Source organism: Amphiprion ocellaris, chromosome 3, assembly GCF_022539595.1.
Source record: "Amphiprion ocellaris isolate individual 3 ecotype Okinawa chromosome 3, ASM2253959v1, whole genome shotgun sequence".
NCBI classification, from domain to species: domain Eukaryota; kingdom Metazoa; phylum Chordata; class Actinopteri; family Pomacentridae; genus Amphiprion; species Amphiprion ocellaris.
In genome coordinates this window covers 32,833,709-32,852,253 of record NC_072768.1, presented here as the reverse complement: position 1 = coordinate 32,852,253, position 18,545 = coordinate 32,833,709, and the positions used below count along the sequence as shown (strand labels likewise).

Below are 18,545 nucleotides of genomic sequence, written 5' to 3'. Positions count from 1 at the left end.
ACCACACACACAGAAACACACACACACACACACAGAAACACACACACACAGAAGCGGCATCATTAAAAACCATTTCCAGACATTACATTACAACATTAAGTGGCTAATGGCTACAACAACACCAGGCTATTAAACTTTATGATCATTATTATAGGAGATGATTACTGATGGAGGTGTAGAGCAGGTAATTTCTGCATGGTTACAGCAAAAGAACGACAGATGACAAACAGAGGGTGTGACAGATGTATGGAGAAGTGAAAATTGAGCTTCTCTGTTTACTATTTTTTCACCACTTCACTGAAAGGCTTTTCAGTGGTGCGTTGGGTCATACTGCACATATTTTGGTGCATTACTATTCTACCGTATCACATCCTTACTTGACAAACCACTAAATTGGTCAAAACTCCTGACTCAGATTGCAAAAAACGTAAATTAGTTTATACTAAATATTATTCATACATTGTTCAATTAGTTTTCGTAGAATATATAATGAAGTGAAGGACAAGAAACTTATTAAAAAGTTTGCAAAGCCATTTTGCTGTGGGGACAGTAAAGTTATTAAAGGCACATTTAAACGAAATCGCTCTTTTAAAAATAATGGTGTGTTATAAGCGGTATTGATAGAAACTGGAATAAAAGACACAGCACACAGGAAAGAAAATGTGCTGAACGAGGCAAGTATCCATGAGTAAGCATCTGGGTGAACGAGAGGTTAAAAAGAAAAGGAGAGACAGAAACAGGGAGGCAGGGCTGGTCTGCTCTTCTTCTACTCGGGGCTAAAGGAAACCAGAGAAAGAAAAAGGAGAGGAAGAAATGAAACATAGGAAGATGGAGGGGAAGGACTGGAGACAGGGAGAGAAAGCAAAAGGCCAGATTCTTCTCTGATGCAGTATTCTGTGTGTGTGTGTGTGTTTGTGTGTGTGTGTGTGTGTGTGTGTGTGTGTGTGTGTGTGTGTGTGTGTGTGTGTGTGTGTGTGTGTGTGTGTGTGTGTGTGTGTGTGTGTGTGTGTGTGTGTGTGTGTAGCAGCGTATTTGTGCCTGTTTGTGTGTATGAATAATTCAGGTCCATGGAGAGGGCAGCCTGCTGCGGTAATGAGGAGGACATGCATTGATACAAAATATTGCTGGTGGGAAGCTATCGATCCAACAGCCATTTGTCCAAACTTTAGTCAGGGAGCCAGCTCTGTCTGCAGGTGTTACAGTGACGGATGGACAGATGGACGGATGGAAAGACAGATGCTGACAACTCTTAGGCTGATAAAAGTAACACTGATTATGATGGCAGGAGATTAAGAAGAAAAGCACTCAGAGAGCGCAATACTTCGCCAAAGCGGCTCAGTCAATGTATGATTTCTGGTAGATGAAATCTGCAGCGGTCGATTTCTAGTAGGATCGCAATTATGTGATCATCAGCAGGCAGCTGACGTAGTGTTCGCTTGTTGTCATAGTTACAGTGATGCCATGCCACTATTTTGCAATGATATGGAAATCTTTAACAAATTCGTGGATCCAGACTATAAGCTGCATCACTGCCAAAATCTAATCACTTGGTCCTTGTGTCATTTCCAACCTTTCCTGAAAATTTCATCCAAATCCCTTAGTCTGTTTTTGAGTAATGTTGTAAATAGACAGACAGACAAACAGACGGACAACATACGCCGATCGTCACATAATAAAGATGAAAAAAAAGGCAACAAAAACTGTCTCACTGCTCAGTATTTCACACTTTTTAAACTCAATCTTGAATAGAATGAAAACTGAAAGTTAACTGATAACACGCTCGCTGTCTTTTTCGATGTTTCAGTTCGGACCACCATAGTGTGAGTGTGAGTTTCAATCACTCCTCTTGCTTGGGAGTCAATTCCCCTCTTGGAGAACTCACTTTCTACACTACAGATGTAATATTCTATATACCTAGACTGTACTTCCTTATAGTACATCTGAAAAGTCCCACGACAAAAAAATGTAACTTTCACTGGAGGCAGAAATTCTCCAGTTAAAAGGCAAAAGAAACACCTGAGACTGCACCAAACCAATCATGCCATTTATTTTTCTCAACTGTATATTTATATTTTTATTCCACCGTTGCAGTAATTATGGCTATTACTGCTTACAAGAGTCAGCACACACAGACAGAAATATCTTTCCACACTACAAGCACACTGAAATGGTAGGAAATTTGCTTCTCTCACACTGGCTAAAGCTATGCTAACAGCTAGCGGCTAAATTAGAACGCAGCAACAGACTACCCTGAGACACAGTCTGAAAAACAACCATTAATAATGCTTTAAGATATGGATCTTAGTGGGCAATATAAATTATAGAACACTGAAAGATTAAGAAAATAGAGAAGAACAGCAGATATAACTGCAGGAGACAAACTGATCAATCTCAGTCGATCCCAGAGGAGAGTTTACTAATTTAATCATTCCTATTTCTATTCTACATATTCAGTTATAGTCACCCTTATTAATGAAGAGCCCAAGTTATGAATGATACATTCTTTGCTATCACATGCTGTTAAAACATTACATTTAATGAATATCAGTTCCACAAATTGGTCACCAGCCTGTCTTAGTTCCCAATAATCGGTATTGGCCTTGGAAACCCATATTGGTCGATCCCTTATAAAGAACCCTTCAGTGGTCCTTTTCCTACATGCTCATAAAACTGGAGTTACATTCAATAACTTGTATTTGTCGTTGTTTTTTTGCACTAATGCCACGGTCAAGGTAGTCACGTCCAACACCACAATGGAAACAGAAAGTCTGCAAGTACCGATTACGGGGCTCTTCCTGAAAATGTTCATGCAACCTTGCTTCTGCCCCGAGTTCCTACAGTGGAAAGCCGCCTTATATTATGTGTGATTTACCCCTAAGCCCCGGCTAGTCCTGTTCGGCCCCGTTGTGGAGCTCCTGTAAGGGCTCACAAAGAAAAATATAACAAACTGAAAGCCCCTTTGAACCACCAGACCTCTCCCCACTTGCAAAATTTCACATCTCCCCATGCACGCACGCACGCACACAGACACAGACACACACAGACACGCACAGACACACACGCACCTTCGTTTTTTCTGGTGTCACAGTGTCAGATATTCCAGGTTAGGGAGAACACTGGGGAAATTACACTTCTACCTAGGCCCCTAGCGCTGTGTGTATGAGAGAGAGTGAGTCCAGTGAATCTCGTGGGTAAACCTGTTACCTTAGGGGAAGTGGACAGACAATGAATAGAGGGAAGTACTGATGGGGGGTTGGTGGTGGTGGTGGGGGGGTGGGGGGTGGGGGGAGGCATAGGATGATGGAGTGCAGGAGAGAGCAGCAGGGATTAAAGAAGAAGAGGACAGAGGAAGAGAAGCCAGCTATACCAGGCCATTCAACCGGTCCCATAGCTTCTCATTATGTGAGTGGGGATTTCACATCACAGTGTCCAAGATATTTTCTGCTCAGATGTATTACCAATTTAAGCTGCATATGGTATAATCAATATAGATAGTATAAAAAAAATGTATTTGTGTCCACATGCGTGTAGGAGAAGATGGAGTAGAGGTGAAAGCTGTAAACTCCTGGAACATCACTGAATCTGCAGTGTTTTCCAGCTAGTGTTAAAAAAAAGGACATCCACTGTGCCAACACCACTACTATACAACACTGCTGATCTCTTTGTGCTGGGTCAGGATTAATGGAGATTAACTATCTGTTAAACCGAGCAGACACTGCGCAGATTAAGCCAGGAATTATTTGCCCGAAATTATTTGGGCTAATTTCAGAATAGAAACGTACAATTCAAACTGCTGTGATATAAAACAGAGCATCACCGAAGAGCAAACAGACATTATCGTGTGCATGTTCCAGCCATCTGCAGCTCCATATTTTCTCCTTCTTGCTGTCCACTCAGAGCAGAATTGCACAAACTAATGCTTCTTTACTCAACATTGTTCACAACCTCTTTATTCTATTATATCTGAACTGTCGCCAAACAAAAGCAGCAAGATGAACAGCACTTAAATACAGTATCAGGCACATCAAACTGCGAATGTGAGTTTAAACAACCTACAAGAACAATAAAAATGTATAGTGTCTGCCAAGGTTTTCACCATGCCAGAAAATTTTTGGTAACAAAAAGGAAAAACAGGACAATTTTCATGACCATTTCTACATACAACTAAGCAGGCCTGCATATATTCGCCTCAAACCTTTTAAACAATTATAGTATATTAATATAAGGGTATATAACCACATTTTAATGAAGTGAAAAAGGGTTAGGTAAAGGTACTAAAGGTAGCTGCTCTAGAAATACTCTAATCAACAGACTCAAATGGCTTATTGTCTCAGTGACTTACAGAGTCAAAGCTTGTCACCTGATTGGTCTTTAGCACCGATCCATGTGACTGATGCAGGTGCTTTATTCCGTGCTTCCTGTGGCACTAAAAGCTCGGATTGAAAATGGAATGGTGGGAGGCGTTTCCAGACCCTTTTCACAAAGCTCAATTGCCTTTGGCTCTGCGGTAAGTCTGACACAAAGTGGCACCGGGAATCAAACCTACAGTACCACTTGGAGCAGCCACAGCGGGCACTATGAGGCCATGCTCGCAAACACACACCCACACGCTTACACACTGAATGCCAATCATACTATAAATACACACACACAATTACTGTCAATCACACTCATTCACACTCTTTCTCTCTTTTCCTGTCTTTCTCTGTCACACACAAAAACCCACCACCCGCCCGCCTCAGACAGCAGCACTCCAATTCAGCCTCTCCTTCACCTGTATAGACCAGTAATTATAATGTGACACCAGACAGACTAAAACAGCTCTGTGGAAAGAGGAGTGGGGGGACATGTTCAATGTATTTAATGTGTGTTTCTAATAACGAGAGTCTCCATTTATAGTGTCTTCATTTCGGGTAACTTGTACTGGTAAAAAAGACAGTCAAAACTACAATTTACAAATCGCCGCACAACAGTTCTACGGTGCAAAATCCACTACTTCCATCCCAGAAAGACCCAGAGTGAGACTCTCTGCTGCCCACTTGCTGTCTACGGCATGATGGCTAAATTAGACTGGACACTGCTATGAATTGTGGGAGAAAGATAGAGAAACTACTTTCTACGTGAGACAGGGAGAAAAACTCAAAACACTGAGCGTACAGGAGCAGGGCAGTTGCATCTAGGACACGCCCGACTCCTCAACTATAAAGAAAAAACATCTGGATAGCATCCAAAAGCACCATGCATCAACACACACACACTCACACACTCTCCACACACTCTAATGAAGCCCCGGTAGTGACGAAGAGCAGCAGGGAGCGGCGCGGATCGCCGAAGACAAGTGTGTGTGAGCTTTCGTCGCAGAGTGTGTGTACGCGTGTGCAAGTATGTGCGTCTCCGGCGGGATAATTATGGCGCTCCTCGGCAGCTGAGCGTGCCAGATGTACTGGGAGAAGGAGAAGGAGGTGGTGGGGGAGGAGGACGAAGAGGAGGAGGAGGCGCGGCGCAGAGCAGAGAGGCAGCCCAGCACCAGGAGCAATGCAGCAGGGAGCACACAGAGTTTTATGTGAATACATCAGTGTGAATGTGCTGTGTACCTATGCACTGATGTGTGTCCGCGCATGTGTTATGTGTGTGCATGCACCTGAGATTGTGTGCTGCATAAGAGAATGTCTCGGTATGCGTTACTTCCACACCGGTGTTCGTGTGTGCACGTACAAATAGTGCGCCTGCGTCTGCATGTGTGTGTATATTTGGCATGACCGGTTTTGTTTCTTGCCATCCACCATTAGCAGGTTGGCGCCGTCACAAATGAGTGTCTCTCATCCAGGAGAGATGCAAGGATGAAGAGCGACAGAGATCATGAGACGAGGAAGAGGAGAGGGGAAGGAGAGAGCTGCTAGACGAGAACAAAGGGTCATAAAAGTAAGAGGAAGAAAGCGGACAAAGTTATTAAAATTACTAAACGGCACATCGCATGACAATACAAGATTAGCATAATGATTGTAATTATCATTATGCTGTGGGTGTGTGGTTGATGTGGTGTTCGTGGCACTGTTCTGTATCCAGTCTACAAATCTGCAGTATGCCACCAGCTTGAAAAGCCTTCACAGAACACAAACTATACCCATGTGATAGAGGGCTGCAGGTGAGATGTTTTTTGCTGTGTAGGACATTGTGCAGGTACAGGTACAGAAGCAGTAAAAGAAGCCCTACTAGCTTTTTCAACTGCAGGCTGCTGGAGCGCAAAATATGTTTTTACAGGTTAATTATTGTATCGTGTACAATGCCTCGAATGCTGTTGTGCATGTTTTTCTTTAAAAAGTGTTTATTTCGATGATTCAAACAGGTCGAAAATAGCCTGTGTCCAGATCTGCTGCCCACATCTGTGATAACTGTTTCCCAGGTTGAACAAACAAAGTGAATCAGATATTTTTACAGAGGACTGAGATTGGGAACATCAGAAAAATTATGCAGCAAAAACAGCATCTGAACCTCACACAGTTCGTATGTGTTTTTGGCTCTGGTCACATTTCTACTCACTGTGGTCTCATTTTTGAATGCAATATAAAGTTCTGCAATTCTACAGAAACTGTGAAATCAAGGGTAGAAAAATAATGTGTTTTATGCAGTATGATGTAATTATAGTGCCATAAATTACAAAAGAGGAAAGCAAAGTTTAATTTATTTGATTACTTATTTTCTCAACGTGTACAAAATTTTTCCAAGTGTCAATAGTAGTTACTGACACTTGAAAACAACGATGACTGCATAATACAGATATTTTACTACTTAGACTTTTAATTGACTTCTACCTCTTGTGAACACAGCCTGTAGTTCAGCCTGCTGGTCGTAGCTGAGTCACTAATGGTTTCATGGTGGCTACAAGGAGCGCAGAACTTTTCCTTACAGAATCTGGTGAGAGCAAACGGCTTATTTTGGGAGAATTTGTTAAACGAGACATGTAGAATAAAGACCAAACCGAACCGGTACATCACAGATGTGTAGTTTGAAACAACATAAAGTTCAAAATCCAAGAATTTTCTCTTTTTACACAGTGTCTCGCTTTGATAAATGCTGTATTTTTCAAATTTACTGGTACACACATCTTCAATCAGCATTAAATACACTAAACTAACTGTAACTATGAACCACTGTTGCAGCTTTTATGTCAACTAAAAGTGACATTGTGGGTTGGTTACATTTCCTGCTACTGATGGGTAATAAACCAACAACTCCCAAACAGAAAAAATGAACAGTGTCAGTCTGTCTGTAGGATTTCTAACTCAGATCAAGATAAAAGCAAATACTGCAAGAGTTTCCAGCAATTTATCAGAATATAAATTCATCGGTGTGGGAGTAAGTTGTATATTTTGTAAATGTACACACAATATGTAGACAAGTAAGTGTGCTGAAAGCAATAATGGAAAGAAAGGTAAGAAAGAAAGCAAACAAGGCTTAAAAAAAGAAGGGAAGAAAGTGAGAGATTCTCTCCTTCGCGCCCAGCTTTGTCACCTTGCTCACCCAAGGGGGGCAGAGCAAAGCATCTTGGGAAATTACTGAAACCAGAACGCATTGATTTATCCGGGATGATGTGTGTGCATGCCTGTGTGTGTGTTTTTGTCAGAAGGCCTTTGTACTGCAATAAAGAGAACAGCCTGGTCGACATCTGTTTAGAGACGAAAGATAAGAGCGACGTTGTACACCGTTGTATCAACCTTCCTCTCTTCCTCGTGCTCGCTGCTGCCTTCTCCTGTCTTCTGCTGTGTAATTAAGAGCCAAAGAAAACCCTTCAACCTCACCCAGCATGGCTTAGCATCCCATCTCATGCTGTGCTGTTGCCTGTCTTTTTTTGGGTTTTTTTTGTAAGCCATCTTCCCTTTCTGTCCTGGAACTGTATGGTGACTGAAACATGACTTGGGAATTGGAATCAATAGCTAACAGTTGCGACAATCGTGACAGTCGTGATTAGTTCGTGCGAAGTTACCAAGACTGAGAAACTTAACAACCAAACTACTTTTAGAAGCTCTATTAATTAACTCGACTTTGTCGAACCACCTTCGGCCACATGCCCACATATACATTATGGATGCCAAATGCGTGACATCTGTATTTAAAGCCAGTGTACAGTGAGGCAGGAACCAAAAAAATGAGAATCGGTTTGCTGTTTGGTAAACTAAGAATGTCATTTGCTATATAATCCATGTTGTCCTGTACGTCTGAGGAGCAACTAGTAAATCCAATGGATCCAGACAATGTTTAACAATCACAGAATATTTATTTGCCAGCTTATCAACATCTTTCACTTTAACTACAACATATTCTCTGTGTTTGCTGTGATTTAGTCTGGGATGAGGTCATGATCTTGGTGAAAACAGACCGTCATTAAAAGTGACTCATTTCACAGTTTGTTCAGTATTTTTATTACTACAATAACAGGAATTTGTAGGGCTCATCATGTCAGCATTACAAGCATGTGTTGTAAATTTTGCATTGCACTGACTCAGTCTTAGATAATTCAGGCCATTCTTCTGCTGACACGTATGAACTTGGCTCTACTGCAAAATGAGTCACTGATGTATTGATTAAAATAATTTCTCAGAGACACAGAGAACACGGATAAAGATTTGTTCATGCTGATTTAATGTTTCAGAGGCCTTTGTTGGAATCACCCGCAACACCGTTACGCCTGTCTGAACCTTGTCTCAGCTGCATTTCAGAGGCCCTGCTTTGATGAAATTTGTTTTCTCTTTCTGCATGAACAGCAGGGAATCAGCTGGTGCATGACATCAGCAGAGTCGGAGTAACGAAAACATCAAACGGAAAGATTGAGAGGAAGAAATCTTGTACATGCAACAGAAGGAACTGCAATCGAAATTTCTAAATCTGCGACTGGGTTCTGAAACAGCAAGCTAGTCTTTTTAATTTCAACAATACTGCTACAACGTCTGCTATCCAGAACGCTAAATTCTCATTTTTCAAGTTAAATCGGTGCCACTGAAGAAGCTCGAGCCTTTTCAATGGGCGGTATCGCTATAAAGTCGTGATAATAAAATAAACAAAGAAAAAAAAATTTGGAATAATCTCCTGGCACCGATTACACTAAACTTCAACATGCTGTTTTATACAGATGATTTAGAAACACAGTTTGTTTAAAAATACCCACTGTAAATGAAGCTGTGATTTCTTCCTTCACAAGAGAAGGTGTTAATATAACAGTTACACTTCTTTCCCAGACAGTCACACTGCTTTCACTTTCAGTGTCTCCTTGTACATTTGTTAAATAAAAATAAATCATTATCTTGGTCCTAGTTTGAATATTGTGGTTACAAGTAAATCTTAACACCTCTAAAACTCATTTGAGTTGCTACTTGAAGAAATCCAAGAGCAAACACCTCTATTTTGATTGTGTTACCCAAAATAATCTCCATCATGTGTTATCAGTATTTTTAGCTCTCCCCTGGCCTTGTGAGCTACGCTGTTTTTACTCATTTACGGATTCTAGCATGAATATAGCATGATTATTGCATGTGTTTGACTGTGGCCCGGGATACCTACAGTATCACCTGTCCATCTACCTGCTGCTTACTACGCAGCTGCTCAAAATACCATTAATAACACAGAAAACTCCCACAGTGGACTGACACTTGTGTGTGAGCTCCCTCGATTTCTGTTTTTCTGTCTGTCTGGCACCATCTCCCCCTCTCTCTGCTGGTTCAAACAAGGCTAGCAAGGTGACCCTGAATCACAGGCTGTGTGAGCGTGTGCACATGTGAGTGTATCTATTAGTGTGGGTTCATGTGCCAGGATGTGTGTGTGTGTGTGTGTGTGTGTGTGTGTGTGTGTGTGTGTGTGTGTGTGTGTGTGTGTGTGTGTGTGTGTGTGTGTGTGTGTGTGTGTGTGTGTGTGTGTGTGTGTGTACAGTCCCAGTAATTAACACCAGCCACTAATGAAGTCCAGCTGCTCGGCAAGAGGACTAAGCGTGAGCCAAAATCTGCCAGAAATCGCTCTCATCCTCTCCGTCTCTCTCTCCTCCCTCCATCCCTCGCTTTATTCTCATCTTGATCCATCCACACCCCCAACTCTCTCTTCATTTCACCCTATTGATCTGCATTCACTTGTCTCTTCCTCCCTTCACCTGCTACCCCTCCTCGTCCTCTGCAGTTTCTCGCTCTGCATCCGTCTGTTTCCTCTCCTGCTGTTTGCTATCAGTATGAATCTCACTCAATTGATCTGTGATCACCATTTTTTCTCCTTCTCATTTACAGTGTCACCTGAGCAATGTACAGTATCTGTTGTTATATCTGCTGGTCTGTCTGGCCCATTTATCTCATCAGCTCGTACTCAAAAGCCTGCTTCCTTCAGTTTCTACCTATCTTGTTCTATGTTTATCATAGTGTTACTTTTTATATACTGTTTGTACATCTTAGTATACAGTAGAGACAGAACATTAACTTACAGGATGAGTCACATTTGTGCAGGTCCAAAAACATTTACTACAGTGTAGTGAAATAGGAAAGTTATTTAATGGATTAGTTTTGCAAAATTATGAATATTTATTGGATACTGTGCTGCCACTTATATTTTATTGCTTTATGTACAGACACGTAAAGGTAGAATTTAATAGTATTACTTACTGTTACACTGCTGGAGGCGTCACATGTATCTATCCAGTGACTACAATCAAGAAATTGTGATTTGTGGTTTCTGTACTGATCCAATTTATAGAATTTGATGTCACTTAATCTCACCAGACCAGTATCTGTAATGCTCTGTCAGTGCTCGGCAATTGTCTGGCTACACCTCATTATCATTCTGCTATAAAGGGAAAAGTGGCTCTTGCTTGTTTTTATTTCTTTTAATCAATCACAGGCCTGGTAGGCAGCGAAAGAACCAAGCAGGCCGGCCCCATTGCACAACACAAATCTTGGTCAAAACTTGCCATTTTCAGTGTCTAGTAGCTGCTAGCTGCTTCAAAATTATTTTGTTTCAATAGAAAAAGGGGATTTTGAAATAATTTAAAAACAAATGTATTGCAAAACTTAAATTTCATGTGTTTGTTTATTGTTTGTAATGCATTCTAAGAATACTACATGCAATATAAGAGTGACATACAGATTAGTTTTGTATGGTTTAAGTGCCACAGATGCATTCAAAAAGGACAAGTATAAGTTATCCAGACTCAAAAGGTGCTGCAAAGCAAACAGGAGATGCAGAGACATACCAGCCATTCCGATCCTAACAAGAGCTCTAACAAGGGAAAAGTGAAAACACCTGTATGACTGTGCCATAGAAGTGTAAATACTTTATCAATAAAAATTAATACTTGAATAATTATACAAGATTTAAGGTCAAGACATCTCAGTTAGCGGTATTAACTACTTCACTCCCACCTGTCAGTAACTCTAATTTAATGATTTACTATTTTAGGTTTTTTGGTTTTGCTACTTGTGTCGTCTTGCCTCATTTTTTAGAAACTAATTATCACCAAGCATTTAAAAAAAATGGATCAGAATGTGCTTCTGTTTCTTGTCTCTTTCGGAAAACATAGGCTGTGTTCCAAATTGCATACTTTTTCTTTTTACTTTAAGTTTATACTACAACTGCACTCAGGAAGTACGTACTGTTTTGTGCAGTGTACATACAATTGGGACACATACTTAATAATAATGCGGCTTATAGTTTGACCATTGTAGTCTGTAGGATGAAATGAGCTGTATTCTGACACCAGAAAAGCATGCTGACTTGCATACTGCAAAAAGTGCAAAATCTGATGGGATGTAGTAGGACTTCCTGGCATGTATTGGAGTATGTTAAATCTTTTTCTCATATGCTGTATAGTAAGGAAGTGTGGATATTGGAGAAGACCTATAGTCTGCCGATCTCTTTCAACTCATGCAGCATGCTGTTATTTTTTGCGCCTTTATAACTTACTATAAACTGTTGTAGCTTGTGTCTACTATCTTTATCTCTCTTTTAAATAAAATACAGGTCAACCCACCCTGCTGCATTACATCACGATGCTTTGAAAGAGCTGCCTCCCCCTGCCGCATGTATACACACAAATGCAAACACAACACATCGCTAAGGACATGCACGGAAATCAAACACCGACGCATGCTCGACGTTCCCTTTGTTGACACACTCTGAAAAACTCCGGTGTCATTCGCTCTTTCTTTCTCTCTGTTGCTTTCCTCCAAACTTTCCTTCACCTGTGGCACCTAATCCTACTCAGACGACGTAGTAATCCACCTCAACGTATCCCATTTAAAGGTGCAACCTTATTGCATTACTACACAGCCTCACACTCTGCCTCTAACAAACACACACACTCTCTCGCTCGCTACCAGCTGTGACAGATGTGCCTGTCACAGGAGAAAATGAATTCAGAATAGTTAAGGAATTAAGCAGGGAGTTAATTGTTGCTTGGCCCCTGTTTATGAAGCGCATAAAGGCAAAGCGCCTTGTTTGTCTTGTGACAATTAGCCAGCAGAGATAGAGAGGGAGAGAGAGAGGAGGTGTGTGTTTGTGTGTTAATATGTGTGTTTGTATAATTGTCCCGTTCTCTTTAGCAGCTGGTGCAGCCACACCTGGACGGGCTGAGAAAAGAGAGAAAGGAGCTGGGAATGTAAAGGGAGGGGTTGCAGGTACAGTGTGTTATATCGCAGTCTATGTTTGGCCACCCGCTCAACAAACACACACAAAGAGAGCTAAGAAAGACATCACTCTAACAAAGTAGACAACTTCTATACATGAGTTAAGATAGCTGATGTTGCATGTACAAATATCCTCACAAGGCAAATGTGGAGCGCAACAAACACAAACACACTCATTATTATTTTGTGTTGCGATGCCTATCCTGGTTGGGTCTCTCCCAGTCTATTTGTCAGTGTGTCCTATTAGGTTTCCAAACAGCTTGTAATGACTGGTAATAAACAGCAGAAGAAGAAGAAGGTAAATCAAGCGAGAAGACGACAAAATGAGCTCTCCGGGGGACCACCATGCTCCCAGCCTTCAAAATGCTCACACACACACACACATAAGCGGAGATACACCAACAATTCTGTCTACGTAGTCATGCACAGCCAATAAAGCAGACAATGGCAGGTTATGGGGACTAACAAATAGCAAACACTTTATCTTAACAGTGTCAGACGGAGTGAAAACGTTCGAGAATGAACAATACAGGGTGAGTAAATGGTCTCTGCCGTTAATGAATTTGTATTTTCTGATAAATGTGGCGCTGTGATTGCTGGAAACATCATTGTGTAGGCTATATTTGTATGCTTTGTTGTCCCCTCTTGGAGAGCAGAAATGCATCTACTAGTTTTGTCTAGAATGATTAAAACTCCTGTTCCATTTCGTTTTGACAACACATTTAAATGCAAGCAAAAATCACTAACACACACTTGGTGGATTGAGGTTAAACAAACAGGTTTATGGGCAAAAAGTACAGAACATTATGGCTGCACTAAACAACTCCAAGCTGTGACTGTGTGTAAATATGGAAATGTGAAGTATGTTTAAGTAAATTCAAATTCCCAGGATAAAAAATGGTCCAAACTAGCACTCATCCCATCTCGTCTTTGATCCTCACATCCTTCCCTTCTTCCTCGTCTCCTTCATGTAGCCCTTTGTGGTCCCCTCTCTCCCTCTCTTTCCTTTTACTCTCTTTTTTCTCTCTTTCTCTATTGAGTCCCTTGTCCCTTCATCATCACTCCCTCCTTCCCTCTGGTGTCACAGCTCGCTGGATCCAGGTGGTGAGGGAGGAAGGGAGGAAGGGATATAGGGAAGGATGGATGGAGGGAGTGATGGAAGGCAGGAGGAGGGGGTTGCCGTCATCTGTTCCTATGTTCATACCATCACAGGGAAGACCAACATCCTACTCAGTATTATCATTATTCCTCTTAGCCTGTGATAAGATAAAATCACTATCATGTAGAGTCTGGATTATTAGTTACTTTTAAAACAGAAAGTTCTGTTATAGTAACTTTGCTGCCTCTCTTAGTTAAAAATCTGGAGGTGTAAATAAGCTGTTTTATGCTCTGTGAAGATACAGCAAGTGAGATTTTTGCTTTTTTTCTGTGAAATTTGATTTATTATAGTAAATCGGCTTTCTATAAATGCAATATACAGTGTGCATGATATTCAAGTCTTAATATCAGTGATCAAAATATCAATAAAAAGGTTTAGGAAATAATTGTTTTTAGCCTAAACAATTGAGCATGTTTTGTGATTAACATAGAAATCAAATAAACAGTACTAATAAGCAGTATTATCAAAATCATCATAGTTCTGATAAAACTGGTGTTAGCTATTTTCAAAATGTCTGAGCTTCTGTTGTTCATAATATCATAGCGTAGATCAACATCCTGTTCAATACTGTTTCAGCCACTTTTATTGCTATTATTATTCCTTAGCCTAAGAAAAAATGGAGAAAAAACGAAATTCATGTAGAATTTGGATTAATAAATTTAAAACTCAAAGTTCTGTTATAGTAACTTTGCTGTTCTTCTTAGTTAAAAATTTAGAGGTGTAAATAAGTAGCTTCATGCTGCCTGAAGATACAGCAAGTAATTTTTTTTGCTTTACTTCTTTGAAATCAGGAAATCATATATAGTGGTGAATGTAAATTCCTACTTCTTATAAATAATACATGCAGCTGACATGACACTGAAGCCTTACTATTAAAGATTATAGTTTTTATTATTAAAATGGGTTTGAAAAGACACATTTTACACTGAACCACTAACCTGTTCTGTGATGAAACAGAAATGAAATACATATACAGCAGCAATAGGAGGCATTATCAAAATCAGCATAGTGCTGATAACAGTGGCGTCACCAGTTTGAAAAATTTCCGTGCTTACGTCAGGTAGAGCAGGTTTGTGGGTGAGTGAAAGGTGTGTAAACTGCTTTTCCTACTTCAGAGTTCTCCTCGGGAACACCAAGTCATCGGCGTGTTGAGATTGAAAACAGACTCCAGTGAGACGACATGTTCTCGCCTGTGGTGCTAAAAACTGTCTCAGATGGGACACTTGTGCCTGTGACAGGATTAGCAGTGTTCCTGCAGCACTTCAGTGCAGTTTTTATTATTTTTTTTTGAAAAGCTGTCAACTTACTTCAACATGCTCTCGGATCAGGCAAACGCTAAATTATCCTATTCACTCTTGTTTAGCTGTTTTTCAAATTCTGACATGAGATCGGTTTGTATTACAACCGCTGACCCCAGGATAAACAGAAAAAGTGATGCGATTTCTCCAGTTCAGAGCACTGGTGCAGGTACTGGTGGTGCACACTGACAACAGAGAAAGCAGCCTGTGTCTTATTAGTTCAGGTGCAGCAGGGCAGAAGAGAACAGCAACGTTGCTAGCCAGTGGCAAAGACTCTGACACACACACACACACACACACAACCAACCCCCCGACACACATAGACACACACACGTACATACATGAGTGAGCCCTCAACCACATTATCCACCTCCATTGACTCTAAAAGCTTCTTATTCGCCTCATTAAGTCTTCAGTGACACAAAGTAGCTGCACTACCACATACACATACGTACAGATAGGTTTGTGTGTCTGCATGCATGTGTGAAATGAAAAAAAGAGGAGTTGGGGGCACTTAGAAGCACAGAAAGATGTGTGCACAAACACACATCGGCTCAGCCACCGCCCGTGGGACAGCTGCTTAGACAGCAGACCAACATTACTAGTCAGGCGCATCACAGATTTGACTGCAGGCTAATAGACAGGCTGACTGGTTTGAACTGCCAGATAAATGCAACCTCCAGGTACAAAATAAAAGCAAAACCGAGCTTATTTAATGCCTTATTCCAGACGGAGCGGTTCATAAACTATTTGTGGTCTTCACACGAAGGCACCATCAAACTGAAAAGTGAAAGTGACAGTGATTCCAGTGAAAAGAAGCTTTTCGGGGACCTATAAGAAAGAAAGTGCTCAGATTGAAATTCCCCTCCAAAAAAAAAAAAAAAAGGGGGGGGGGGGGAATAATCAGTTGTGTCAAGCCAGTTTAAAAGTGTTTCTCTTCTTTACTGATTGTCACAATGTGGAGAATGTGAATAAGGAAGGGTACCTACAATTATTAGAGTGCATTGATGTAAATAGGTAAGTAAAGCTCATGCTGAGGACACATCATTAGCCACCACACTCCACGGGGAGCACTTAGATCCAGGTGAGTGGCCACTCGATACCTCCAAGGCATCTGTGCGTGTGTGCATGTGTGTGTGTGTGTGTGTGTGTGTGTGTGTGTGTGTGTGTGTGTGTGTGTGTGTGTGTAGTGTGGACGAGGTGGGAAGGACAATGAAGCATGCAGCTTGCAGCAGGGACTGAGGTGAATGAAGAGTTGAGGTGAGGTGAGGGGTAATTGTGCAAAGATTCTGCTAAAACGTGTCTAATTCAAAATCCTCCCTCATTTATTTTAATACAGTTTGTATTGTTCCATTATGCACACTGATTCCTGCTACTGAGAAATAATGAACTACTCCTCGCCTGTGCTGAAATTTCTGCCTCCAATTTGGTTTCTCCACATCATGCAGTGTGGCTGTTTTTTGTTTTATTTTTTTTGCATGGTTGCTGACAACTTGTTTTCAATAATAAACAACCAAATCTGATGCATACTGAATACTAATCTACACAAAAAGCAGGATAATGTTTATGATGATGGGCAGGCAGTGAGACAGCACAGTGCTGCCTTGCTCATAGTGTGAGCTAAGGAGACAGAAAGGGGACAAACCTTGCCGACAGGTGGGCTCTTCTACGGGCCATCCAGTGGGCAGGTGGGGATGGGGGAGAGCGGAGGAGAGAATGGGCAGGATTAGTAATACGTATTGTGAACGTGGTGAGTGTGGGGAGGAGGCAAAACGCAGTATTATGGACAATTTACCTCATTTTCATTGAGAAAAGCCATTTTAAGTAAAAAAAAAAAAAGAGAGAAAAAAAACCACTCTCTCACAAAGTAAATCTAAAAAATGAATTCCGCTGTTAACAATGTTAATTTTAGTGCTGCTGGTATGTAAAGCTATAGAATACTTCCTACACTCTCAGCGGCAGCAGGAAAACTTAAATGACACGTGGACACAGATGTATAATTAAGGCTTAAATCTGGTTTCTCAACGCTGCCGCAGCTAAAGGCTACAGCGGTGGACAGAAAGGAAGTAAACAAAAGGCGATGAAGGTAGAGAGAGAGTAAATTAAAGACAAAAGAAAGCAATGGTTTGGGCTTTAAATTGTATCAAAGGTATGAACAGAGTGAGGACATTGTGTATTGTTAGTGGTAGATCAAAGTGAGTGTTACAGTCGGTATGCTAATTGGACTCTGGTCTCTGATTAGGACCAATGAAAAGGGGCGATACCATGCTGTGTGTGGTTCTGTTGTGCATGTGTGTCTGTGTGTGTGTGTGTGTCTGTGTGTGTGAGAAAGACAAAAAGTGAGCGCGTGTGTGTATGTGTGTCGACATGTGTTTGAGAAGTGAGGACTCATGCTGTGAAATCTAGACCGAGGTGATTAGTAAAACATTAGTGGCTGCATGCAACACTCAGAACACGCTGTCAAGGACCTTATTTAGGGATGTGTGTGTGAGGAGGGGTCTTTTAAAAGCATAATGCGTGATTTTTTTGCTTTTCTAAAAACCACCAAACGCAGAGTGAAATTTAATGATTCTGCTTTATGGCACACAAGCTGCTTTTTGATTCCATTCAGGCCAAACTGGAAGGTAAACTGGATCAACACACGCATCTTTAGCTGCACACTGAATCTTGTCTTCACCTCACACTATCACACAGGGAGGGAACTTCTTCATGATGTGCAGCTGCACAGCAGAAAACAATAAAGCCTGCCAAAAGTCGCTGCAGTGCAGTCCAAGGAGACACATGTACACACACAAACAAACACACATGTACATACAATGAGAAGGTTGCAGAACAAACAAATTGAGTCATCATAGGCAACTAAAAATACACAAGCTATTGCATTTCTTCATAATCTTGCCACAAAGTCTTGGTGATAATGAAATAGAGCAGCATGAGGTTATCTGAACACAACAAATACCCTCTTTTAATAGTACAGGTAATGTAAACGTCACCTGGTTTTCTGTCAGAATTTGCAGATCTTACTGGGCAGCTGTACGTGTAGAGATAAAACCCCTGAAGTTTACCGTCTTCCCTCTATCTCAGCGCCACCCTGCACCACCCTCAGCTTTGTCTCTTTCTCTTTTTTCTGCCATCTCTCATCTCTCGGCTAACCCCCCTCGCGTCTTCTCCTCCCATGAAGTCTTACCCCCCAAGTGTGACCAGCCCAAAACACAAATAAATACTTTCTGCATTCTCCTCTCATCTCCATATCTCCAGTGCCTCCCTCCTCTTTCCACCTGCTTAGCAGTGTCGGGGGCTAGAAAAACCGAACACACACTGCTCTGTGATTACGCACAGGTGGGATATGCCCCCAACCCACATACAAACACATACACACTGCAAAATCCTGCAAAAACAAAGACTGCTTTTTTCTACTAGAGAGAAATTACAGAG

At 41.2% G+C, this 18,545-nt stretch overlaps 1 protein-coding gene across 5 annotated transcripts in view; it reads right to left on the bottom strand.

The window, feature by feature from the left end:
- Nucleotides 1-18,545, bottom strand: part of znf423 (zinc finger protein 423) — a 166,144-nt gene that overhangs the window by 57,490 nt on the left and 90,109 nt on the right. For 4 of the 5 annotated variants that reach the window (XM_035957085.2, XM_035957086.2, XM_055009110.1 and 1 more), the window contains one exon: nucleotides 16,756-16,776. The exons of the other annotated variant lie outside the window; for it this stretch is intronic. In XM_035957085.2, coding sequence (XP_035812978.1) covers nucleotides 16,756-16,776 — 21 coding nt within the window. The remainder of the gene's footprint in view (nucleotides 1-16,755; nucleotides 16,777-18,545) is intronic. 5 annotated transcript variants of the gene reach the window in all.